Below are 27,458 nucleotides of genomic sequence, written 5' to 3'. Positions count from 1 at the left end.
TTATTTTAAAAAATCTTTTTTGTAGAGTATAAAAGTTAGGTTGAAATAATATTGAAGTTTCAATAAATCTTATTTTTTTGTTAAATTTTTTTTTTTATTTTAAAATAATTTTTTATTGTCTAATAATCAATTAAATTTTTAAATTATTTAATTTATTTTTAATTTATTTACTTTAATTTCAATTTATTAAAAAAAAATGTTTGAGGATGATAAAAATTTTAAGATCAAATCTTGCTTATATTGTTAATGCAAAACTTTTTTTTCCGAAAAAATGTAACAAAAACTTCTAACATTCTATTGCTCATTATAATAGTTTTCTTGCATTTATATTATTTTTCATCATAATGATGGTAATAAAAATCCTTTCATGACTTACTAACGTTGATAAATAATCCGTAACAATTTTTTCTTCAGTTTTTTTTATACAATCAACAAATTTTTTTATCATAACTAAACTATGCATTATTTATTATATTTACAAAACTTTATTTTAAAGTTAATATAAAAATTCTCGTGTAATATTTTTTTGCAAAGCTGCAGAAAATACTTCTTTTACATCATATAATTTTTCAGTATTTACATTGTTTCAATATTTGCTCTAATAGTCTAAGGAGAGATTTTTATGAAGGTATTTATTTACAGAACGAGGAGAGGAATTCTGATATTTTTTTATATTTCAAATGTTGATGTTCATTTTTGTCTTATAGAAAAATCATGAAAAATGCAGCATTTTTTTAATTTACAATATTTTATCATTTTGCTTCAGTAATTTAATTTGTTTATAATTTAAGAATTTTGTTGACTGAAGGATTCTACGAATTTTACACGAAAATAAATAATATTTAATGAAACCAACTATTTTCCTTTTTGACTGCAGAAAGAATAAAAAAAAAAATTCGACAGAAAAAACAAACAAAATTTCCCGACTCCTCTCAATATTGTTAATTTTTGTTCATTTTCATTTATTTTGTTGCTTCTTGGTATTATTTTATTTACAAAAGTCGACATTTTATAAACAAACGTAATATATAGTTTGGGACTGCAGAATTGCGATCTACACCTCTTATTTTTTTTATTAAGTTATATAAATTTTTGCACCAAAGCAGATTGTTTTTTATTGTTCGTTTTCAACATTTTATAATTAGATTAGGGACTATAATGAGATGAAACAATACAAAATTTGTTGTAGTTTCTGCTTTTCATTTGTCGATTGTTGTTGTCTTTTGGTTTTCTTCCGTTTATAGAAGTTATTCTACAGCTAGTTTATATAATGGTTTGTTCCTTATACAATTTAATTAGACCTTATTACAGTATGAATATAATCATTATTAATAATTTTGTTGCGAAGAATCGTATTTGCTGCAAGCTCTAGGTGAACAGGAATTGTCTGAAAATGGAAATGAAGAAAATCTTATTAATTTTTGCGTATAAATTGCAATGCAAAATGTTCGAAAAACACGATTAAAATTTGACCGCATTTCTCACTTTTCGCACGTGCTCCAATCAAATTGATTACAAATTTTCTATAGTCATCATTTTCAAATACATTGCAAGGAATTTGGGGGAAAAACGTCTGTCTGGCAAGATGAAAAAATTTTACAAACATAAAAAAATAAAAAAAAAATGGTATTTATATTTTCATAGTGAAATTTTCCATTTTTTGATTTTTCCTATTTCTTAAAAAGAAAAACAAAAATAATAATTAAATAAATAAAAATAAATAAATAAAAAAATTATAAATTAAAATAAAAACTTGGAAAAAAACTATGAACAGTTTTCAGGACCTTAACAAGAAGGGCAATATAAAAATAATCTAAAAATTAAATTGAGTCAATACAAATTAATCATCATTTAACGTTTAAAATAGAAAAAAACTTAAAAAAATACTTTTCATAAAATGAAATAATTAAATTTTGTTATCCTTAATGAAGAATGGTTAAAAAAATCCAATAAAATTAACTTTAAGTGAATTTTTTTAAAACTTCTTGTTTTTTTTTTTCTTTTTTATTGAATTGAATAAAAAACAAAAACAATATCTTGCTTGTGAAAAAAGGAAAAAAAAAATCACGCAAAGCAAGTAAAAATGCGATTAAATTGTTTAATTCACGCCACTTTTCGTATCTTGTCCTATTTTCTTTGTCTCCCATTCTCTTGTTTTCTCAATTATTTATTAAGCTTGACCTGAACTATTGCTAACACGAGCACAGATACTAATGCCGATTAAATCATTCATTTTACATGAAGGTCTGCTGGTACAAGCAATGACATTGAATTCTCGTAAAATGGAGCAGAGAAGAAGAAGTCATAACAAAAGACACGTTTATGACATTCTCTATTGTCTTGACAATTTTCCTGTCTTTCATTTTTCATTTCATTGCGTTGGTGTTCATGATCCGAATCAAGGTGTGCAGCATCATGTCTTTTTCGCACTTTTTTTTCCATTCCATGCCAAAAAAAGACACACGTCGTCGTTGTTGTTGTTGCTTCCGGTTAATTGAACTAACCAATTTGTGTGCTTATTCAGACGAAACTTTTCATTTTTCTTCTCTGTACGTTTTTTCTCTTCTTCAGTGTTAGTTGCTTTTCTTTTTTGAATGTACCAAGAGTCATTTCGCGTCAGTGCACACGAACAAAAGAGGTGAAATTGTAACAATTATCTGGTATTAGAGGCAATTCGTTCATTTCTTTTTTCGTCGTTGTTCTTTTTTTAAAGCGAACAGACAATTTAATGTCTCTTAATGAATGATTTTTATAGACTGACAAAAGTTTTCGTTTGTTTTCTTTTGTGCATGTGTCTCTGCGGTGACGGGAAAACTTTTTCAAAAGTAAAATTTCTCTCGAAATCAATGAATAACTTGTGAGACAAAAGAAAATCTCCATTCAATTAGTGTTTCTCCTAATGCCATTAGAAACTTAAGGCATTTGGCTCACACAAATGAAGAAAATCTATTCAATTTATTTGCTTAAATAGTCTTATGTGTGTTTTCACTGCATGATTTCGTTACTGACATCTCTACTTCAAATGCGAAAATGTGTTGCTAGAGACAAGGGACTTACTGCATCCAAGTATAATTCCAATCATAAAACGATGTTGTTCTCATTTAGGAGAAATCAACAAGCAGAAATTGGTTAAATTGTGGTACGTATCCACATGAGACGTGCATCGTCGTTCTTCGGAAGGACAAGGAACGATCAAGTGTTTGCTCTTTATTAAAACGAGGAAATTGATTTTCTCTACTAGATTAATATTTGAAAGTGATTCAATGTCATTCATGACACAATTTATTATTTTTGATGTTAATTTTAAATATTTTAATTTCATTTTGAATTTCGTTTCTAAAAGATAGTTTTTTTTTACATTTTTTTATTTACAGAGGCTAACAAAATCATTAAAATTGTTTCTGATTATTTCTACTGATTTTTTGAGAAAATCGACTTTTTCCATTTCGATCGTATTTTTTTATAACTTATGAATTTCAATTTTTTATGTGAAGAACGATCCATTTTCATTGATTTTTTACGAGTTTTCGTAAAATTTTTATCAACTAATTTTTCATTAGTCACTTTTCCACGAATTTTCTGAGGTTTTTTAATAATTTTCATCGACAACATTTTTCTACGGAAAAACACCTATTTAAATTTCCAACGGATTTGACATTTAATTTTAATTTGACATTATCAAAAAACTTGTTAATTTATGCAAAACGGACGGACGGACGGATATCACGGACACAATACCGAATTTTTTAAAATAAATTTGAAATGCGGTAAAAAATACTCAAAATTCTTCAGTCTTACGAGTTTTAACTTGATTTGTTCAACATTAAAAAAAAACTTACCTTGACGTTAATAAAATTAGCACTACACTAGGGTAACACAGACTGCTATGAAATATCGTTGAAAGGATTCTGCTAGCTGACGATGTTTTTCTTCTTGATATTGCTGCCATGTTGTCACCTGAAATGATTTTCAAAGAAAAATTGAATAAATTAGTTAACTTTGTTAGCTTTTAAAAAATCTCATAAAGGGCAAACGTGATCTAATATTTGCGTTATAGAAAAATTCTTAACCCACTTCAGCTTATTTCATAAATAATAGTAACAATAATGTAATCGTAAATATCTCCTTACTTTATCTGTGTTTACAAAACAAAAATATCTACAGGCAATCAATGTCCAAAATGCACAAGGGAAATTACAAAATCGATAAAATATTGTACGCGTCTATATTTCACGTCGTCGATTGACCTTTTAACCTCGTTGATGCTTGAGAAAGCAAAATTTTTAATAAAATTAAAGTGGACTGGTAGCTAATGATAAACAAACAAATTAAAGTTTTACAAGCAAAAGTTGATAATTAACAAAGAAAACTGTTGTTTATCGATTTACTTGTACTACAAAGAGTTTTTAAATTACTCACATCGAGAGGAAATATGAAAGTTTTTGAAACAACTAACTATGTGGTTTACCTACTGGGGATTCTATCATTCATACATACATGTATTTCTCATCTATCCACACTTTTCACAACCGATATCTGTTGTTAATAAATATCTTAATACAAAATTGAACCATTTTCCCCCGAACGACGAGTGTGTGTGTGTGTGCTGCTGCAACCGCACGATAATATTAATAATAATGAGTTTATAATAATACTAGTGTTGGATAACTGCTGGATCATTGCTCGTTATACAAAGATGCATGTTGTTTTAATAATTTATTATTATTACTACTTTGGAAGCTCGGTCTCGCTCTCTCGTTTGTGCACTGTTTGTCGATATCCACATGGGTTGCAAAGATTATAAATCAAGCATAAGTCAATATGTACCATAGTTAGTTGGTTAGGACGCATTATACCCAGCAAACGAGAGAAAGAGAGAGCTTTCATGTAAATTTGTAATAAGTAATTAAGTGGAAGTGAGGGTACTTCGGAATATGACTATATTCCAATAGTTTACTTAATAATAATAAATATATTTGCAATAATAATCATTAAATTGTTATTATTTATTAGGTGAATTTAGGAAAACGCAGTAATTTTGCCATGCTATAGGAATTTCGGGCGCATTAGAGTATGCGGCTAAAGGGATTGGTCAATGATGTAATATTTATCGATAAAGTGAGTTTTATCGATGCCATAATTCATGGATAGAAATTTATGTGGTAGTCAAAATAAATTACGAATTATGTTGGAGTGAGCTTTTTTTTCTCTCTCTCTCTCGAAAGCACGTGATTGGTTTGCTAAGTGAAATCGCAAGTCAGGCGTGGATTTACATTAAGTTTTATTGGGATCTGGTCTGATTCCGATTTGGTGGAAATTTTGAAGTTTGTCGGAGTTAAAAAAGAACTTTACGACCAAAAATATGCTTGAAACGCATGAAGTCCGATGAAAATTGCATTACTAAATTTTAAGGTTAGGTCATTTTTGTTTTGTTTTGTTAGCTCAAATTTTCTAAAATATAAAACTTGACCAAAAAACGGTAAATTTTGATAAAAAAATTTTTTTTTGTCCCACTCACTTTTTGAATTTTAAAATGGGGCACTTGACAAAACTATTAAGTTTCATTTTGAGCGACCATATTATAAAAACTGATAATCGAATACAAAAGAAAATTGACTTAGGCGAATAAATTTTATATTTCCATTTTCTGTCGCGGGAATTATAAAATAAAAATAAAATTATAAATTGTAATATTTTTGACATTTTTCGTTTGAAGACGTTTTCTATAAAATACAGGTAAAAAAATTTTTAAAGTCACGTGACCAAAATATTTTTTTTTTCAAAAATTTTTATTTTGTAAGATTTTGTTCAATTTTTTTTTTAATTTTGAGTTCAAATATTTAAAAAACAATATGTTAAATTGATCAAATGTTAAAAAACAACGTTTAACATCCAGAAACGTTAAAAAATTACAAACAAAAAATTGAAAATTGATTTTGATGAGAAATATTATAGAGAAAATAATTCATGAAAACTTACTCATGGAATTAGTTTTATTTTTCGTTGTTCAGAGGAAGAAATGCATCTTTAAAGACTAAAACCAAGAAATTTTACGCATGATCTCAAATTTTGTGAATAAAAAGAAAACAAAAATTTGTAACAACTGTTAATCGATTAGCAAATCTATAAGAAACATAAAAACGAAAAACAGCTTATGGAAAATTATGTCATCGAACAAAAACTGTTAATTTCAAACTGAGCGATATTTCATTCCACATGGTGGTGCAAAATAAAAAAATCTCACTGATTTTTATCGATCGCACGTAAAAAAGCGATGAAGCCCCAGTGGTAATAAATGACAAGTACACCACGGAATAAGTTAAAAAAGAATCTATTCCACTGATATCACAATAAATATAAAAAGTTTTCAATCGACTTCAATTTCCACTAATAATTTATTTCACCTTTTCCAATTCATTTGCAACGTTAGTTGCAACAAATCCCTCCGTGCACGAGCTTTTACGAGATTTTAATATCTTTTAGTGCTTTTAGACTCCCTTTTTCTGCTCCGCTCGCTTTTGTTTGAACACTTGCAACCGACAACGACTATTCTTTCCGATTTATGTGTGCAATGCAGTTTTTTATTTGCCATAAATTTTTGCCTTGTTTCAATTTCTTGAGAGGCACACAGCGACTTGCACGACGGCATTCCATAAAGGAAACACATCGCATATAAAATCAGTACATCTATAAAATAAAATAATAATAATGACAAAGTTGCATCGCGTTTTACTCGATACTTTTTGTGCAAAATGGGTGCACTTTACTATAAATTCTCGCTTTTGTAACATACATAATCACATTTACCGTGGCAATGCTATTGTCACTTACACTTCATTTGCTTGCTGCACTGATTCATTTCCTTCTTTCCATTTTTTCTTCTTCTTTTTTTCATATTTCATGCGCGCGCGATTTCATTTCGGGTATCAATTTCGATTAGTATCAAAAAAATGTTTCGCCTGAGAGTTTTTTTTTCGTGCCTTTTTTTTGTCGCGTATAATGTAGGTCATGACTTGTGAAAAATTAATCGTTTTAACCTTCATGGATATCGTGATTGGATAGCACGTTTCTTCCATATACTGCTTTTTGTTTGCTCGTTACACAGAAGAAACGGATTCTAATTAGGAATGGCGGTGCTTGGCGGACAACAACGAAAGCAATCGTCGCGAGTCCTTTGGCAATAAAAAAATAATTGTTACTTTTTTATGATAAGTGTGCGTGATTTGATTTAATAAGTGTGTATAAACATGCCAAAAAAAGAAGTAAAGTAGGAGGTGGTGTATTTTTTTGGTTTGTAACACCTTTGGAGGAATTAGATGGTCATTTTAATTAAGAATACTTAACTAATTTTCGCCAAAATTGGATTATAATCGATGGTCAAGGTTAAGAAAATCGTAAATTATTTTACTTTTTAGGGAAATGAACTTTTGAGCTATGGTGTTCAATGAATTTAACCGATCCAAGGCATTTCAAATTTGGACAAATAAATGATTATTCAGATTTTCCAACATCACAGATTTCACAATTATTTCTTACTTCAAATAGTTGTCTAAACGTCAAGCTTTAACGAGCTGCTCAAATTTCAAATTCCAATTTCTAATTACTTGCTATTACTTAACAACCATTGTACTAACTGCACTCCATATTGAAATACCTCTGAAAATGTAACAATGCAATGTAATTAGAATAACAAGCCACATATCACAAATCATCATCAGCATTATAATATCTATCGAAATGACCCGAATGACCGCGTCAACTCGCAGTTCATCCATAAACAAAAATTGAAATATGTCGTAGTCCTTAAAAAAAAGTCGGTTTCAAAACTAATTACATTTAAACCACCTCTTTTGTCGTTCGTACGTTGTTGTTATTGTTGTTGATGATGACGATGTTATCAATGGAAAGGAGGAATATACATGCCACACTTGGAATCTCCAAGGGGTACCAGTAGGCCATTACAATATTTGAAAATGTTTCTTTTTTTTATCACTTTTAGAGAAATTTTTAATTAAACAATTTTTTCAAAAAATGATCAAAATCTGATTTTAATAGTTCAAAACAATTTTTGAAATAAAATAAGGACGGTGCCACTTTAATGCATGTCAATGTTCCCATTTTTCCCATGTCATTTTGTTCCCAGTTGACCAAATATTCAGGATTGTATAATCTAGATCAAAATCAAAAATATATTTGATCTTTTTTGAAGTGACAGATCAGATCATAATTTGATTTTTGATCTGATTAGCAAATTTAATTCAAAAATTTTTAACCCTCAACTTTTTTTTGATTTGATCTGATCTAAAAATTGACTTAAATCAAAATTAAATCAGATCAAATCTAAAATTTTTAAAAAAATTTTGGGCTCAATTTTTTTTGTTGTTTTTTTTTTTGATTCAATCTGATCTAATTTTGATTTGAATCAATTCATAGATCATATCAAATCAAAACGAGAATGAATTGCATTCGTGTATAAAACGAATGACTTGACCGCATTTCAATGTGTTCAATTCCATGATTTTTCATAAATTTTTCGAGTTTTCCCGAAGATATTTATCAATTTTCACTTTTCATGTTACTCGCGAGACTCCCCTGAACATTTTAAAATTTTGAAATTTTTCAAGATTTTCCGATTTTCCATGAATTTTCCGAGTTTTCCCGAAAATTTTCATCAATTTTCACTTTTCATGTTACTCACGAGACTCCCCTGAACATTTTAAAATTTTGAAATTTTTCAAGATTTTCCGATTTTCCATGAATTTTCCGAGTTTTCCCGAAAATTTTCATCATTTTTCACTTTCCATGTTACTCGCGAGACTCCCCTGAACATTTTAAAATTTTGAAATTTTTCAAGATTTTCCGATTTTCCATGAATTTTCCGAGTTTTCCCGAAAATTTTCATCAATTTTCACTTTTCATGTTACTCACGAGACTCCCCTGAACATTTTAAAATTTTGAAATTTTTCAAGATTTTCCGATTTTCCATGAATTTTCCGAGTTTTCCCGAAGTTTTCCACTAATTTTCATCGACAACATTTTCCAACGGATGAACACAATACCGCATTTTTTTCAAAAAAATTGAAATGCGGTAAAAAGTTGATGGTTAAAAATTTTTTGAGTTGATTTGCAAATTTGGAAACTCGTAAAATATTTGAAAAAATTCAATGAATTGAATGTTCAAATTGAACATAAGGCGCCATCCATTTACGGCGTCGGATAAAAATGGACATTTTTTGACCCCCACCCCCCCCTATAATCGGAAACCGTCGGAATTTAAAGACCCCCCCTAATTTACGACGTACTTTTTAGTAAAAAACCCCCCTCCCTTTTTCAAGAAAAATTGTTAAAAATTAATTCAAATTTATATGGAAATTTGTGAAAAATTGTTCATGTTTACTCAGTAAGTTAAAAAACAGATCAAAAAAGTTTGAAGCGCTTAAATATTATTGACAAATTGAAACAAAAAATCTTAACTATAGAGAATTTATACGACGTCGTATTTTCCTTTTACCCCCCTCCCCCTACGTCGAAATCCGTCGGAAATTCATGGACCCCCACCCCCCCTCAAATTTCCGACGCCGTAAATGGATGGCGCCATAAAAAGTTTTTAAAGTCGGAATCCATCGTAAATTTGACTCCCTCTAAACTTTCGACATCAATAATGGATGACGCCTTACGCTTAAAAACGTTAAAAACTCAAATTTCTGTAAATAAAAATTATAAATAAAAATTATCTATGCAAAATATCTTTCAAAAGTTGAAAAATCCAAAACATTGTCAAATATTGTGTCGGCCTTATTATGCGTTTTACATTTTAGTAACGCTCCATTCACTTTCATCCACAGAAACAATGATACATGCCATTTGCTTGGGTTTTACTATCACCAAATTATGTTTTACTGCTGATGGCTGGAAATGTGTACCTCCTTCATGCCGATGACGACGCCAACGACACCAACGATGCGATGATGATGATGATATATGAGCTAGGTTCGTATCGAATTTTGTATCTTTCTACGTAAAAGAGTGAGAGTTATTTTGAAAATACATGTATAGGCATAGTATATTTTGTTGTTACAATGGGGTACAATAACTCAATCAAATAATTGATGTGGTTCAGTAACTGTGCGGTGGAGAGGCGTCCCCGTGTAAATACCGTGACGCGTGTAGATGTTTTTAGCGTTTTGTTATAAAATGTGTCACATATTTTACATTGCATATCAGAACGAGGATTGGGAGAAAGAGAGCGTGTGTGATATGCGGTCTCTTGACGCCTCATTGTCAGGCTCGGGACATTTATGGATCGTTTTGTTCTGCAGTAATTTTCGCATATATAGAAGAACCGAAACCGACAAGAGGAAGGCTATGATGATGATGTAATTTTGAGAATTCAATTAGGCGAAATTTATGTGAGAGTTTTATGATAGTTGCAGATTGAACAAGTTTCCATTTTGTCCTGCAACATTGGGTTATTTATAGCCTGGACGCATGATTAACGTTCATCTATATTGAAAGTTTATCTCAAAATTGGGAATTTTACGCTTGAGAGTTCCTCAAACGCACAGAGTGAAATAACGATTTTCCGAATAGATTTTTATAGTTGACTTGTTTTGAATTTAAAATTTCTATTTTGCCTCTGCAACGACTTGTATACCTTGAAATTTAATTTTGTGTCATTTTGAATTACATCGCTAACTGCAAAGCTCAAGTGGATTTGGTATCCTCGATCTTTCTTTGCTTTCATTGAAATTCCATTCATCTTCAATTTAAGTAAACAACTATTCAGTTAATTTAAAAGGATAAAAGAATCTTCGTCCTTGGAGTGCATTCCTTGTTTTTCCTTTAATAAAAAAAAAATGAAAATAAAAGAAAAAGAGGGAAAAAACATTCCATCGCCCTTTCTAACTTTTAAATACAATTTTTTTCTCATTACAACTTCTTCGCACGAAGTTGTTTCTGCATCGCATCGTTGTTGTTGTTGTCGTCGTCATTGGCTCTATCTCCGCGTACGCCTCACATTTTTAATAATAAGATAGTTTTCTTATAGTTTATTATTCCATTTATCAACGCGTCGCACACTTAAACTGGAAACTTTTTTTTTAGCTTTATTTTTCCGTTTTAGCAAACTCGCAACGTACGAAAAATAAACTTGAGAGCAGAAAACAAGAATGACATTGTTTGTGTTTGTGCGACAAAGTAGAAAATTTCTCTGAAAGTAACAGACCGTAACGAAAATTGAAGATAAGCATTTTTTTTCAATTGGGTTTTTCATCTGCTTGCACACTCACGTGAAAGTGGAAACACACATGCGATATAGCAAATAAAGCAGGTTTCATGTGTCACAAGAGGACAACAGAAGTGCATTTTATTTGTTTGTTATCTGATATGGCCAAGTGGAACGTTGGATGGCGTTTAGCTATAACGTGAACTCTTGAATGTGTGAAAATTATCTCATTTTTTTTTCTAACAGATTAAATGACAAAATTTTCACAAAAAAAAATGTGTGAGAGAACAAATTCACCTGATTTTCTTTGAAATAAATCAGTAATTTATCACAGAGAAAAAATTTTCACTAGATTTAGTGCTGTGATTTTGTCAGAGCTTTTGAGATGCAATTTTATTTTTGATTAACTTTCGAGGAAAATTGATTCAAAATTTAATAATTCATGTCGATTTTGAAAGATGATTTTGTGACACACGGAAATGAAAAGGAAAATTTTTATATGTTTAAAAGTAATATTATCTGGTGTCTTATCGCCTTGATATTTTAACTAATGTATGGGAGGAGACCATAAAGTTAGTAGAACACACTGCATTTTATGAGTCAATTGACATGGATTGCCGTTAAAGTGTTTCATTGTTAAGTGTCTTAAAAAAATCTAGCAGTGAAAAAAATTCTAAAAAATTGAAAATTTAAAAGAAAAACTGACATAGCTATGAAGGTAATACTTTTATTTGAATACTTTTACTGAAAGACTGCTGTAAATTTGGTTGCTTATGAAAATTTTAGAGATCTGTTTCAGAGGAGGATTAAATAAACAGAAAATGGGCATGTTACTCTTTTTTCGTTCTTTTTAGGCGGACAAATTATGGAAAACATAAACCAGTAACGTGGATGTGTCAGCTTCTGAATTAACTAATTGGCTATTATTCCTTGAAAATTCCCCAGGATTTGACTTCAAGAATCAGAATTAAGCAAAAAGTTATGTTACTGGCTACATCAGATTTCCAACCGCCTTCGAGGTAAAGAAAATTAATTTGGCTGGTATAATCGCTGAATTTTGTTCTTTCTTTGTATCTTCTTATGTTTTCTTTAGCGATGTCTAAAACTTACATTCTCACCATACTAGGGCAACAGAAAGGTTGACATCATTTGAAAGCTATAAAATATTTGTAATATTTTTTTTATCATAAAGACCAGGCTAAAGACCATATGTCGATGTTTTTTTTTGTTAAAAATTAGCTCAAATTTATATTTTTGCAAGCAACTTTGCCGCGAAAAAATGAACTGCATTCGACTGCATCAGGTTCATTTAAACGCTTATTTCGTTTGTCCGATTCAGGTCACAGCTGTTTGAATTCTCGTCTATTTCACGGTTAAATACTTTTCTCATCATTATATCCTTTCACTTATTTTTTTCTTCTGCGCAATAAATAAATAATGTAAATTCTAATCCATAACGTTTCATTGCAATTGTCCAAAGGCATTATTTAACATTTTATTCTCGTGCAAGCAAACTTGAAGATGCAAGCTTTCAAATGCTTTTTTCTTCTTCACTGGAAAGAGATAAGCTTACTTTTTATTTCACAAAATTTCTTGTCTCTCGATTTTGATAGAAATTTATTTCTCGTCCATGCAAAGAAAACGAAGAAAAGCGAGCCATTTGAAAGGAGATTTCATTTTATTTTTGTAGCAGGCAACGGACACGTTTCCTGTTCCTCTTACTTAAAAATCGATTTTGAAATATTTTGTATGTGATGCCTGAAATGCAGCTGATAAATTTTTTAGCATGGCACGAATGAGTGAACATTTTCTTCTTCTTCTCCTTTTCTGGCGATTTGTAAGCCGAAATCATTCTTTCGATCTGTCGTTTAGCAAAAAAGAAGTGATATTCGGACAGGAAAAGCGAAAATTACACATTTGGACCATTTTTTAGTAATAATAATGGTAACTAGACAAGTAAAGTTTTGCACTTGCAAATTTATGGAGAATCAGATAAATTTATGGGGAATTCGGCTTTTAAAGTGATTCACTTCTGGAAAGTTTAATGAACAACTTCTGAGAAAACCCACTTTTATGCAAATATTCGAGAAGAAAAAAAAATAAAAAAATTGTTTGCCACCTTCTTTCCGCTCTGTTTGTCAAAGGCAAACGAAAGAGGACAGAAAAAAATATAAATAACATCTCTCGTTCATCGGAGAAACCATATAGACGACTGGGACGACAAACAAGCAAAAGCCTCGTTAATTACATTCAAACTAACAAACAAACTGAAGCGAGTGACGACGGTTTATCATCAAGGAAAAACTTTGCCATAATGCCACATGGATGATGATGAATAGACTATCGTAACATTTTTACAGTGAGAAAGGTAAGTGAAGGCATATTTACCATCAACAAAGCGCTGCAATAAAATAGACATCATAAAATACTCAACGGAGTCAACAAACATTTTTATTGAGGCTTCAAAGGCATAATTTTCCAAGAAAAAAACATTACGTCCGTCTGTAAATTTCCACTCTCAATGGTTTTATTTTTCGCAAAGCGGTTACATTCACCGTGTCGTAATTCTTTCTTTATTTTTTTTACTAAGCATAACGAGCGAGAACAAACAATAAAAAAGTAGCCGTGTCGCGTTAGATTATTTTACTTTCGTCTTTTTATTGCCATGTCGTATAAAAAAAATGACACTTGTGACCTTTTCAAGTAACAAAATCCTTCAAAGAAATTTTGTATTTATTGAATTTAACATCGGCAAAGTGTATTGACTTTAAAAATAGTTGACATTTATCCATGTTTTTGACCTCAATCGATGTTTGCTTTTCTCACAAAGTTATCTTTAATAAATGCCTCGCAAAAAGTCCGACTTTTATCAGAATTTGATACGGCTTGGCTCATGTTTCTCCACTGCAAGAGACAAACATTTATTACAAATTGAACAGAAAAAGTGAGTTTCTGAAGAAGATGAAGGAGAAAAGTTTAGACAAAATTTTGTCGAAACATGATAAGTCGATGAGGTACGAGAGAAAACTTTTTGGAAATAAAAGTTTTTGTTAGTTTGAAAAACCAGACGTTTATAGATCAAACTATTGATTGAATGATAATTGTGTTTAAATAAATACATTGACCGAAGAAACAAGGAAACGTAATATACATTTCCTAACTATTCGACATCAAACAAAAACTTTGTCTTGCTGCTATGACGATTTTCCTGTTTAAATAAATGAAAAAGAAAAAAAATGAAAACAGGGACAATGACAAAGTACCAATTTCTTATGTATATTTCGTGTGGCTTGGCTGTCCTTATGATATCATTTTGGTTTATAATCTACTCACTCAGTCATTCAGTGCGATCGCTACGAGGAAAGAAGGACTTTTTGTTGAGATAAATTGCATGAAGAATGTTCTCAAGTATTTTCTCATCATCATCATCATCAGCAACGTGCGATGCGGAGAAAAGGACTTTTGTACCATACAAAGCAATAATAATACAAATCATGAGATAAAACTCGCACATACAGCAAGGGAAAGAAAAAATCAACAACATTTATGGGACAAGGATTTTCAAAAGTAAACTTCTTGTCTCATGCAGATGAATTGGTGGTGGTGTATGGCAACAAAATAGGAGAAAGATGATGACAGAAAAAAAGGAGTAAAGTAATGTACAAAGTTTATGAGAGACGAACGGCAAAAACATCAAATAACTATGTGACAACGAGACGAAGACAAGTACCGGTGTGAATCGTACAGCTGAAGTAATTTTAAAAGTCAACACATTTTTTATTACTACCATATTTGTTTTGCTCCCTCACTGCTTCTTTCCCTTTCTCTGCTTCTTCATTTTTTCAACCGTGTTCATCAGAGTTGAAATATTGAGTTCAAATATTTACATGACTTTTGGAAATGTTTTGAGCAAAAAATAATTCAATTTTAAAATTTAACGATTTAAAGGCTTACTAAAAAGATAAAATGCCAGGTCACGTGGTTTAAAAAAAAATAATAAACCACGTGGTTTTAAATATTTAATTAACTGCACGATTAAAAAGTCATATAAACCACGTGGTTGAAAAATTTGATAAACCTTCTGGTTTCAGCAATCAAAATTAAAATAATTATTTTAAAAATTAACAAATCACGTGGTTTTAAAATCAAATAAACCACGTGGTTAATGAAATGGAAGTTCAGAAATTCTTCAACAGATAACTTTAAAATTGCTTTAAAATTAAAAAAATCAATTAAATTAAAAAATTAAATAAATATTTTTTCGTTTAAATTTTTTTCCGTCCTGTTAATAACTAGCAAAATTTTCTCTTTTTTAAATCCAAAAGATCCTAGTTACTGAAATCTTTAATTCAAATTCACGTCCTTTTTTCTAAATAATAATATTATTTTTGTTGTCATAGTCGTCATACTTTTCTTCACTTCTACTTCTTCTTCTTCTATCCGTATCCTAAAAAACTACTTAAAAACGAGTCTGAAAAGTACGATTTTTTTCTCGCATGCGAACACATATTAGGTACTTGTTAGTCTCCCATACACACACTTCTTTTAAAAGTATCAAGCACGCCATGTGTGTTTTTTGTTAGTAAGCGAAAAGCGAGCGAGCGAGCAAATGTGTGTGTTTGTGTGCGAGCAAAAGCATGAAAATGAAACGACCCATGTTTGGATAAATTATTTTCAAATTGAAAAAGTTTTTCACTCAGTTCCATTCTTCTTCTGCTGTATTTTGTTCTTCGTCGTCGTCGTTTTTTTTTATTTTTTAAAGTGTAATACATCAGAGTCCCTGGTCATGGACGCACACACACATACAACTCAATTCATCTTACTTTACGTTTTCGGGTTGCTCGAGAGGTAGATGGAACACTAACAAAGTGATATATTTACTTTTTACCGAAGAAAAATCAAATAAAAGTTGGAAAAAGGGGAGTTGAGGCCATCCTTTATTGTTTAATCGGGAAAAAAAATAATAGATTTGATTTAATTTGGAAGACGCATGAGTTCGGCAAGGCCATCAATCTAAAGGGTTACCGTTGTATAAGTTGTGCTACAGAGGAAAACGAACCTCTTGAGACGAGACAAAAACAGGGTAAGATAAATACTTGGATATAATGTGATGTGTGATTACATTAAAAACTCGCGTCATCATCTATCGTGGCGCGTGATTTTAATTCATTTATATTCTCAGCAGTTTTTTTTGTGCAATAAGCATAGTGCAAGAGAAAAGTTTTTAACAAAATATATGTGAGCGGAGCAAAACTTTGTTTGCAAACTGTTCCAAAAAGCGAATGCATTCACACTTTTAATGATCGAAACATTTTATTTAATTCACATAAAAGCTAAAGAAGAAGAAAACTCATCTCATCTCGGCATTGCACTTAGATATAATTTTTTAAATTAGAGAGTTTAAATAAAATTTCGTCGTGTGTTTTTGTAAAAGTTTTCACGCGAGTCGTCGTAAAAAACGAAAACTGACAACTTTTAAAAAGGTTTTTTTTTGTCTCATATGAGAATTCCTTTTAAATAAAGTTGTCAATTTTCATTTAATGACACTAATATGGAAGATTTTGTCTCTTGTTACCGAAAGAAAAACCTTCGCCTGTCATCTGTGTTCTAATTTTTTTGTATGTTTAAAATATGCTAATGTTGCGTTTGTTGATATGACCTGATTTCGTTCCATTTTACGTATCTCACTTGTGGTCTATGGCTTGCTCTCGATTAAATGTGTCCTTTTTTCGAAACGAACATTACATGAAGGACAAAAATACCCATTCTCTGCACAGTAAAAAATCTACGGTTATGAAAAAATCACATAATTGGCATTTTTGGTAGGTTTGCGAAAAAAAGGGGAAATTTCATCCTGATCCTTCAAAAATACCAAAACTGTCTGAAAATCGAAGATTGGGTAAAATTTTTTTTATTTTCTTTTAGTCTGTTTCAAGTAGATTTTAAAAAGTAAAAAAAATAATTTTTTACGTCTCGCTTTGTGAGACGAAGTGCGAAACGTAGATTTTTACTACTCAGGTTCGTTATGTTCAATGCGACCTTAATATTGATAAATCATCAGTATTTGGTCCCTGGAGTATTTTCTAACATAACCTTCGTTCGTTCATTCATTAGATACCAGTCAATCAAAAATATCGACAAGTATTGTAATTTTTTTTTTTTATTGAAATGTAACTAAATATCCGGATTTTCATGTTTCAATAATATCGAGTCATGCGTCAAAAATGCAAAAAGATCCTTTGTCAAAGTTCTTGGGGAGAAATTCTACTCATACCAGCTCGTTTGCAATGTAATTCAATACGTTAAATCATAAATTCCGTCCTTTTAAAAGGGTTCAACCACTCACTCTTCACCACGCTCGAGGAATAAAATGAAATAACGTTCTCCCCTTTTCACCTTCTCACCATATTTTAAAATACCCATTAAAATTCATGTCAACACAAAAAGAATAAAGTAAAGAAAAAAATATAAGAAGAAAAATGATAAAGACTTTCTGTGAATGACTTTATAGTTTAGTGTGCGACGACGACAACAACAACAACTTGAGTGTAAATAAAGCAGAAGACGGAGTGTGAGCTCACAGAAAAAGGTAACGAAAGGGAAGAATGTCATGACACTTGGGAAAAACTTTTGCAACTAAATCATTTTTGTGCACAACTTGTGTGTATATTACGAGAAAACATCTATATTCAAGTCTGATTGCCACCATTGTGTACACATTTACGAAAATTTCTTTGACTTTTCACACGTTTTTGTGGACAGTTTTCTTGTTCGCACAAAAAGAAAGAAAAAACTTTTGAATGCGCCTTTATTCTCGAAGAAAATCTAGTTTGCAAAAGACACACACACAAACAAAACTCTGAATCTGTTACGAAACCAGAGAGAAGATACTGTCATGACCATAATCGTCAGATATTGGAATGGATATAAGAAAGTTTTTCTTGTTTGTTTTTAACTGCTACTGGGCTTTTATGTAAAGAATAAAAAGTACATACTTTTAATAAAATTATGTAAGTGTGTGTGTGTATTCTTCTTCTCTACAACTTTTGCGCAAAAAACCACAGAAAAGTAAAGAAAAAAGCCTCTTTAGATCAAGTGATTTACTTTCATTCAACTCAATTCCGTTTTGCTTATGTAATTTATGAAGCTCAGACGTAAAACTTTTTTTTACTGATTTATTCAGCATTTCATCAAATTTTCATTATAACCTGTAAGCTTATCTCTTTAAATTCTGTCTTCATAAGAATTTGTGCCATTTGATAATATCTCTCATTACACTTTATGTCATATTACTCGAATAATGTCATGCATGAAAATAGGATAACCTTTTAATTCAAAGTGGTGTCACATCAACGTTTACACGGAAAAACATTAGTTGGTGGACACCAATTGTTCGTCAATGAAAATTTGTTAGAAATTTATAAATTTTCTGAGTTGATAGCTTTAGACAATAATCCGTTGAATAAATCATAATTTTCAGAATAAGAATAGAAATGATAGCTGTTGGTAAAAGCAGAGCGCTGGCATTTAAGGCAACTTATTAACTAATACGACAAAAAGAGGTGATTAAGGTGCATGCTCGATTTTACCATTAGACCTCTTTAAGTTCTATTACAAATATTAGTGGAGCACGATAATTGTCGTCGGTTACATTGGTATCTCTCGTTCTGTAACATACAATCATTTGCGAAGTGGTCTATGAGTGGTTTGTCGAAGTGGTGGCAATATCTCGCCTAATTATGCTTTTTTATTCCTATTTACGGCTCCTAATTCTCTCAATCCTCAAGACTCATTTTGCGCTTCTTTGTTTGTTCAAATTATAAAGGTTCCTCTTAAGTGTTTCTTCTTTTTTTCATCAACGGCAAGTTCATTTCAGCCGTTCGAAAATTTTTCATAGTATTCATTAAAATTCATTTGTGATGATGTCTCCAAGTTTATCTTCACCTTAGCTCAGTTTATCTTAGGATTTTTTTATTCACTTGTGTCGTATTTACAGAGCATTTTCAGGTACTTTGAGAGTTTTGAGTTCATCAGATGTGATGGACTTCACGTCCTTTGAAATAGTTGTCGGATGCAAAAGAAATCCTTTCAAAAATAATAAAATATTAGAACACATCAACTTATTTCTCCGTGTAAAGGTGTAAAATTAATATGTATACCTCCTTTCATCACAAGTGCAATCATGCTCATTCTCATTTTACATTCCGTTCTTTTACACGCGTTACACAATCCCAAAAATCTTCTTAAATCGAATCACTGCCACTTTCATTGTCATATTAAAAACGGAGAGCAAAAGAACAACAGGTTAATTAAATATATAGAATATACCTCTACACTTATATATAAGTACGAACACGACTGGCGCAGGCAGACAACAAGAGAAGACGCAAATATAATATAATTTAACTCAGTTAGAAAACAATAAAGTTTCCGTGCCAAAGTATTTTTGATTTATAGCTGCAGTGTCAAATGATGTGAATATATATTTTGTCATTTTATGTTATTAGGAGGATGCGTCTTTTCTTCTTTTCCTTCGCACAAGTATTTTTTTTTGTTTCGAAGAAAAATTGGTAGGTACTATAAATAGACTTAAGTAGAGTTCAAAGGAAGGAGTTTCGAATTCTAATTTTTATTATGAAGAATACGTTATGTATTTATCATTAAGTAGGTATATGATAAAAAAGGGGATGTGTGTGTATAAATTTTAAATAAGAAATAAAAATGTACAAAAAGTTTTCAAAATACGGCATTATGTTACCATAATACGGTAGGTACAAAACCTTTTGATTTTAATAAAGAACTTTAATCCTCCAACTATACAGAGGATTTTCGTTATTAAATTTAGTATTTTTTTATGAGGGAGGAAGGATGACAATGTGATGAGAGTAGACAAAAAGTGGGTTAAGCTCTTTTTTAGTGAATAATTTAGGAAACAAAAAAGATGTGTCTTGCTTTGAAGAAGAGAATCGTGGTTAATTAAATATTATATTTTCCTCGAATTGAATTTTCATCCGTTCACAAAAAAAGGGGTAAAAGTTCCCGAAACAAAGAAGATTAACTTTTTGCACACTTACCTTTCGAAACAAACACGTATATGCTAGCTGGCTCCGTGTTGCTGGCAGAACACGTGTAATTCCCACTGTCTGTTGTCTGTGGCTCTCTTATAACTAGTCTACTTTGTGTACGGGGACCCGGAGTAGTCTCTATGGAAATATCACTCCTTGTTTCATCGTAGTTGATCATGCGATCGTTTCGTTGCCAGAACACGTATTGGGGTGGTGTTGGACTCTGAAATTCAAATGAAAAAAATAAATAGTACAGTTCAAATATCAGATCAGCAGAAAATTTTCCAGGAAATTTTCGAACGTTATAGTTGATCCCTGTACATTACATTTTGACCGATGGTATCAAAATATCAACATGTGTACCTATTTATTACAACCAAACACTCATCATTCAAATATTCATGTCAGCAAAAATGAACCTTCCACGCATCAATTTACAACTGCTGGCTTATGTAGATATTTGATATGCATACCGATAATAGCAAATAAGTGGATTCTCAGTATTTGGCAGTATCAAAATTTCATATTGATTGCTCCAAATGCCAAACAGATTATTACCAAAAACACATGAAACGAAATAAAAAGTGGAAGGTTTTCATACAGGAAATAACTCAGTCACTTCTTGTTATAACACAACCCGGACAGACTAATACTCACACTTTTCGCAAAAAAAAACTGCAATAAATATATCTTTGAAGGATTTATTAGCTCATCGTTCTCTAATTCTCTTTTCTGTTCAGTCTGTCAGTTGTTTGTAATCAAATTTCCTGTCAAAATTCAAAGCCATTTCTTTGTCGAACTTTTTTCCTTGCTTTTGAGAGTTGTATAAGCTGTTTGTAGTATGCAGATTAGAAATTGATATGAACGTCTACAAAAGATAAACTTAGGATTTGAACGAAATTGATCGAAACATTTGCTTGAAAGGATGTTTTCATAAAAGAAGTTCATTGTGCTTCACGTACTTTCTTCGAAAAAAAAAAATAACAGAAATGACGGAAGCACTGCCACACAGAAAAAAGCAAATTATCGATTCCAGACAACATTTTTATGAAAGTTTACACAAGTTCTTAGAGTGAAGCACGTGCCTCATGTCGATATTCGTGGAAATTGACGTACTTCTCTATACTTTTCTCGAGTTGTACGATAAAAATAACAAGAAATATATTTACGTCAAGTGAAATAAAAAAGTCAAATAAAAAAAATATTTAAATATAGACGACTTGCGAGTGGAATTATTATTTTTATTATTAATATTTGAGTGAAGGAAAAAGTTGATTTTTAAAAGAATTATTGTTGTTTGCGATTCCAGCAACGTACTTATCGAAGTTTGAAGAGAATTACTTGAAAATGACACAAAATGAGCACAGCATGGAGTATTGAAATATTACCAGAGTGTCTAAAAATGATAAAAAAATATCGCTTATCTGGTCAAGACATCGTGATTTAATGAAGAAAACATTAAAAAAATAAGCATTGGTCTCTTCTTAGAAGTTGGGTGCAATTCTTTCCTTTCATAAAATGACAAGGATATTTTTGTAAAAATTCCAATATCAAGGATTTACAGTCGCTAGAAAATTTCTCAGTTCGTGGGCGTTTTTCAATTTAAATCTAAGTCAATTTTGTTTTCAAGGAAAAATATTCGATTTGTCGCCGAACTAATTTATCAGAATTCATGAAGGTTTTTTTTTCACGTGGGACTTTTTTGCAAAAAAAAAATCTGTGAAGTTAACTTTATAATGGTTTCAGTCACGTGCTTTTATAAATTTTTGACCACGTGACCTAAGTTAACTTCAAACAACAAGTTTTCAAACTAAGTGAGTAGTGACATATTTTTAAATCACTTGACTTGACATATTGGTCAAACTATGTCACATGAGAAAATTTCAAACCACGTGACTTGAAATTGTTTCAAACCACGTGACATGAGAAATTATCAAACCACGTGACCTGAGAAAATTTTCACACAAAAGCTTTAGTTTTTCGATCTATAAAATTGTCAAATCACGTGACCTAAAAATTATTTAAACCACGTGATTTGATAAAAATTCAAACCACGTGATTCGGCACATTTTATTTCCTTTACCATCACTGTCGATCTCAATTTTCTTCGAAATGCGGAAAAAATTAATATTACTGAATGCTTTCAAAAAGAAGCTTTCATAAAAATATCAAAGACTAGTCATCTTTTATCAATACATACAAAAAAAATAAATAGCTCGAAACATTTTAAAACTACTTTTGTAAAAAAATGAAAAACATGTTTATGTTGAATTATATTAAAAAATGGAGACGCCTCGTGTTTTTCTTCAATGTTGGTTCTCAAAGGTTTTGTCGTTTTGCTCGCCTAGACTTTCTAAAAATACTATCAAAATATCCATCTCTGTGCTACATTTTCATTTTTAATATGACAAAGTTTTTTGATAGACTTGCAAATGCCTGCGAGTCATACTGTACATGACGCATACATTTTTTCTGTTGATGTTAGATTGCTTATGTCTGATGTCTCTTTCGTTCAGACAAAAATATTTTTGTTGTTTTAGAGAGTATTTTTTTATTATGGCACACAAAAAGGTCCTTTATGAAAGATGAAAACAGATAATCTGCCTCCCAGGTTCGCTTTAGAAAAATAAAAGAGAAACCATTAAATTTTTTGGATAAGTAATACTCGCACATGTCATCAACTTTCATCACTTTTCATAAATAAATAAAATATAGCTCAGATATGAGTTTGTGGTCACTCACCTTGTTTTGATTTTATGTACGCGCTAACACTTGCGATCAAAAAGTTTCGAGAGAGGTTAGTTTTTGGTGTAAATGTGAGTGCTTTCGGCACATAAACAGCCGCGAATGGAATGAAAATTATGAATTTTTAATGAATCGCGCGATGCAGGCAAATACACGGTCTGTTGATTATTGAGAAGATATTTCATTATATATTTTAGTTATGCATAAATTATTTGTTTATCAACATGAATGATCTCATCGCGCTCGTTGCAGCACAGTGAAAAAGAGTACTTTATCGCGCGGGAATTATACAGTATCTAATAAACATTTTAACTTACTACCCATTTGGGAAATAATATTCGAACAAATTCTGTGGAAATTTTGTGGATTAGAGACTGAGTTTTGCGTCATGCTAAAAATGCTTTTTTAGTGCGCTCGTTCAAAGGATCGCTGAATTTTGTGTGATATGAGCCGCTAATATTGCATACACTAGTTGCCTATTATTTTAATTCGTGCATTTCGTTCGAGATTAGTCAAGATTGGCATGCAGAATGTTAGGTCGAGTGTATTTTTACGCAGTTTTGAGTAAAGTGGTGTAATTGAAAAATTATTCACATACTTTGAGATCAAATAAAATGGAGAATATTAATGCTGAAAGCATATTTTTTCATTCAGCATAGACATTTTTGTATACTTTCAGTTAAATGTCGCTTTTCACAACATATATTTAGCTGAAAAATAGCTTTTTTTACAAGCAAATTAAATTGCAAAAGAAGTACTTGGAAACCCCCCCTAAACCACTAAAAAAATTTCTAAAGTCTCAAAAGTACATTCCAAAATTTCAAATTTAGGTAAGTTTTTTTTTTAAAATGAAATGATGAAATTGGATGATGTGACTTTTGAAAAAATCTCATTTTTAATGTTTAGTTTTTTAGCATATTTTTTTTTTTAATTTTTTTTGAAAATGAAACAAATACAATAAAAGTTCATGAAAAACATTTTCAATTAAAAATTAATTAAAAAAAATCAATTAATTTTAATGTAAAATTTTATGTTTGACTAGTAATTAAACTTAAACAATGAAAGAGCCTTAATTTTGAACCTAGTTCAATAATTTTATTTTTAAAAATTATCGTTTGAGCTCGTTTTTGCACTTTACCGATTTTCCACGAAACATTTTTAATGACTGAGCATATATATTTCATGTTTAATGCAATTTAATTTAAATTTTATTTGAACTTTTTTTTTAGAAAAAAATTTGGTATGCATACAAACACTGAAAAACTGACACACCAGCTAATACGTATTCGAATGACTGCTCTTGTTTTTTTTTCATATAATAAATGTATTTTGCATGATAAAGTGCGATGTAAATTAGACTCTTGTGGCTCGTTGAAAATGTGTTGAGTCAATAATGTGGAATTTTGTGATAAAATATGTGAAATTTGTTGTGCAAATATGGATAAAAAAGTGTTTTGGTGTGCTTTTGTCGCGCGTGTGACAAAGTTGAGATAAAATAAATTTATTTTAAATTGCTGTTCAACTTTTTTTTGACATCAAAAGTCGTACTGGATCTCGGAGACACATCAGAAAAAAAACAAATAGTTTCCTTGGTGGCTCAGAGATAATTAAATTATTACTTTTGGTACACACGAGAAACCGCTTACCATTCAAAAAAAAAATTCAACAATCTCATATTTTGCTCATATTTGGGAACGCCTGTATTTAATCCATACTTTTGTTCTGCCTGTGTCGGGTCACGAGAATGTAAAAGTAAATACATTGTTCTGTGAACAATAAATAATTTTCAAAAAGGACATACGCACACATGCTCGCCACATAGAGCAAGGATCGTGCACACGCCAGAACAATGGACTAAAAATATGCTGGAAATAAAATGATGCGATCTAGATAATAATTTTTGAATGAATAGAATCTGGGAGTAATATTTTATATTTGCGCTTGCAGAATGTGTGTGTGTGTACATTTTTAGTGTTATCTCTCCTTTTTTGTTTCGTTTTGTTGAAAATTTTGCAATACCAGAGTTTTAGACGTATTGTTAAACTTGTTGTAGAACAAGCAAAATCATGTTCGCAACGCTGGAAAATGTTGGATCTAACAGGATTATATGGAGAAAATGTTGGACAGAAAAATTTGGTGGAAAATTATGTGAGCAAAAATTAACATGAGCGTTTTTTTTATCAGATGTAGACTTCAAAATTTTGTTTAAATTTTTTCAAGTGTCAAAAGAATTGACAGAAATTCTAAAATTTGCTCATTGACACGTACAAGAGCAATGAACATTCAGAAAAGAAATCACGTAGTCAAATTTTACAGTAATACGTTGTTTAAATATTCAAACGGAAAATTCCAGGAAATAATTCTATTTAGTAGCATAAGCATTTTTCTTTTATTTCTATATAAAAGTTAACATTTTCGGCTTACTTCACTGTGTGTTCACTAATTTTTTCTTGAAGTTTTTGGCGTTTCTTACTTTTTTCTGCTTTTAATTTTTTTGCTTTTTAATATTTAGAATTTTTTTACACGTTTGTGTATTAATTTTATTTTATTTTTTTTTTGTTTGAATTCAAATTTAAATACTTCCATTAATTTTCTTATTATTATATTCATTTTAATTTTTTTTTTTATCAACATAATTTTTAATTTTTGTCTAACATTAAAAATGTATAAAAATATTTAATTTAACAAAAATTTACAAAATTTTGAAAAGGTTAACAAAAATAAATATTTATTTTACTATTTTCAAATTTTAGCTACATCGACCAATAAACATTGAAAAATCGAGAAAGACCTGAAAAGTGTGAAAATAAAAGCATAAAACGGTAAAAAATGTAACAAAATTTTTAAAAAATTCAAGAAAAAGTAGAGAAAAACCTGATTGAACACACGGTATTACGTCGATGGTATTGACAATGCATTTATAACTTCACATATTTTTTCCGTATGTGCATGACAGAATAAAATTCAACAATTTTTCGGAATCGTATCAATATACCCAATAAAGGGGACAATAAAATCATCGACAGAAACGAGTTTCACAGTAAAAAAAAATATGAATAGGATTTTTAAGTGTGTCTGCGTGCGTGAGAATAGTGTGAAAATTTCATTTTTTTCTACTGCCAATCGACATTCGATATCTGCAGTTCTTTCGATGTCATTAGATGATAAAAAGCAATCTGATTAAAATTACACGTTCCATTGTTTAATCAGATAAAATTGAAATCGTTTGACGTGGCTGCGGTTTTGATGTCACTTGAAGCCATCGGTTTTGTGTAGCGATTGAGATTAATTAATTGGAGGGAAAACACGCAATTTTCCTTGCCGCACGTTAATTTGCACCACACGCAAATTGATCAAAGGTATGTGATTGGATCTTGTTTGACAAATATTCTTTGATTAACTAAGTTTTCCCTGAATTTTCAGGTTTCTCAGTGATTTTTCAAGTTGTAATCAACTAAGTGGTTTTCCGTGTAAGTCTGTAATTAGATTCAATTCGCATCAAGAATCCACTTATTCTACAATCGTGCCATCCAATAAATGCATCTTTAAACTCGAGATAGTCCATTTTTTTCGATTTTCTTATTCATTTCCTTCAGTTTTTCCCTCAACATTCCATTTGAAATGCTTTAAATTCAAAATTATGCAACTGTGACAGAAAATATGCAATAAAAATTGTAATATCCTGGGAGATTAGTAACGTTGAAATACATAAAATGGAGAATATTCAATCGTTTTGCGTTTGGTACTTTTCAGTTCTTACAACAAGCACAAACAGCAATGTTGGAATAAGAAATAATCTTTGAAAATGAGGAAAATTCCTGTGAAACACAAGTAATATATGAGAATACACGAAGCAGAAAAATTCATCATCTGTCTACGCGTAAGGCAAAAATACCAGGTAAATAAATAAAATATCTACAAGCAACAAAATTGACATCACTTTAGGCGACGTTTGCTTGTTTCGATTGCTCCTGTCTTGTTCACGTTATTTACTGATATTTGCTTCGTTTCGTTGTGCTTATGTTTGAGGATAAAGATAAGATATGCACAAGACGATACCGAGTCAAGAACAACCGATAGATAAGTCTGTATATCATTGTAGAAGCAATAAATTTATTTCCATAAATAGTTTTTCAGTCGTGTCTTCTTGAATTTTTCTCTCGGTTTGTGTTTTAAATTGATGTCGACGTGCAGTGTGAGAGGGCCTAAAAGATTTTTTTTGCTGTTGAATGAGAAAATCAGCTATTAAGACAGCTTTTGTGTCTGTCAGTGCGAGAAAAAATGAAAATACTGTTTCTATAGAACTCAGAAATACGAAAAAAATTAAATTCTTTAGGTTTAAAAAATTTAAAATGTCTAAAAACTCGAATTTGGAAGATTTTTTGCATTTTAAAAAGTTTTAAGTCAAAAACCAATCAAAAAAA

The 27,458-nt window shown here is 30.5% G+C and overlaps 1 protein-coding gene across 1 annotated transcript in view; it reads right to left on the bottom strand.

The window, feature by feature from the left end:
* Positions 1–1,221: 1,221 nt before the first annotated feature.
* The window catches only part of LOC134831274 (hemicentin-2-like), a 117,897-nt gene continuing 91,660 nt past the window's right edge, over positions 1,222–27,458 (bottom strand). The window contains exons 8-10 of the mRNA XM_063844966.1: positions 20,299–20,512; positions 3,840–3,957; positions 1,222–1,387 (exon numbers count right to left, since the gene is read on the bottom strand). Coding sequence (XP_063701036.1) covers positions 1,369–1,387; positions 3,840–3,957; positions 20,299–20,512 — 351 coding nt within the window. The 3' untranslated portion in view covers positions 1,222–1,368. The remainder of the gene's footprint in view (positions 1,388–3,839; positions 3,958–20,298; positions 20,513–27,458) is intronic.

The sequence above is a fragment of the Culicoides brevitarsis genome, chromosome 2 (assembly GCF_036172545.1).
Source record: "Culicoides brevitarsis isolate CSIRO-B50_1 chromosome 2, AGI_CSIRO_Cbre_v1, whole genome shotgun sequence".
Lineage (NCBI taxonomy): Eukaryota > Metazoa > Arthropoda > Insecta > Diptera > Ceratopogonidae > Culicoides > Culicoides brevitarsis.
The sequence above is the reverse complement of the archived record's forward strand: the minus strand, read 5'-3'. Positions and strand labels throughout refer to the sequence as shown.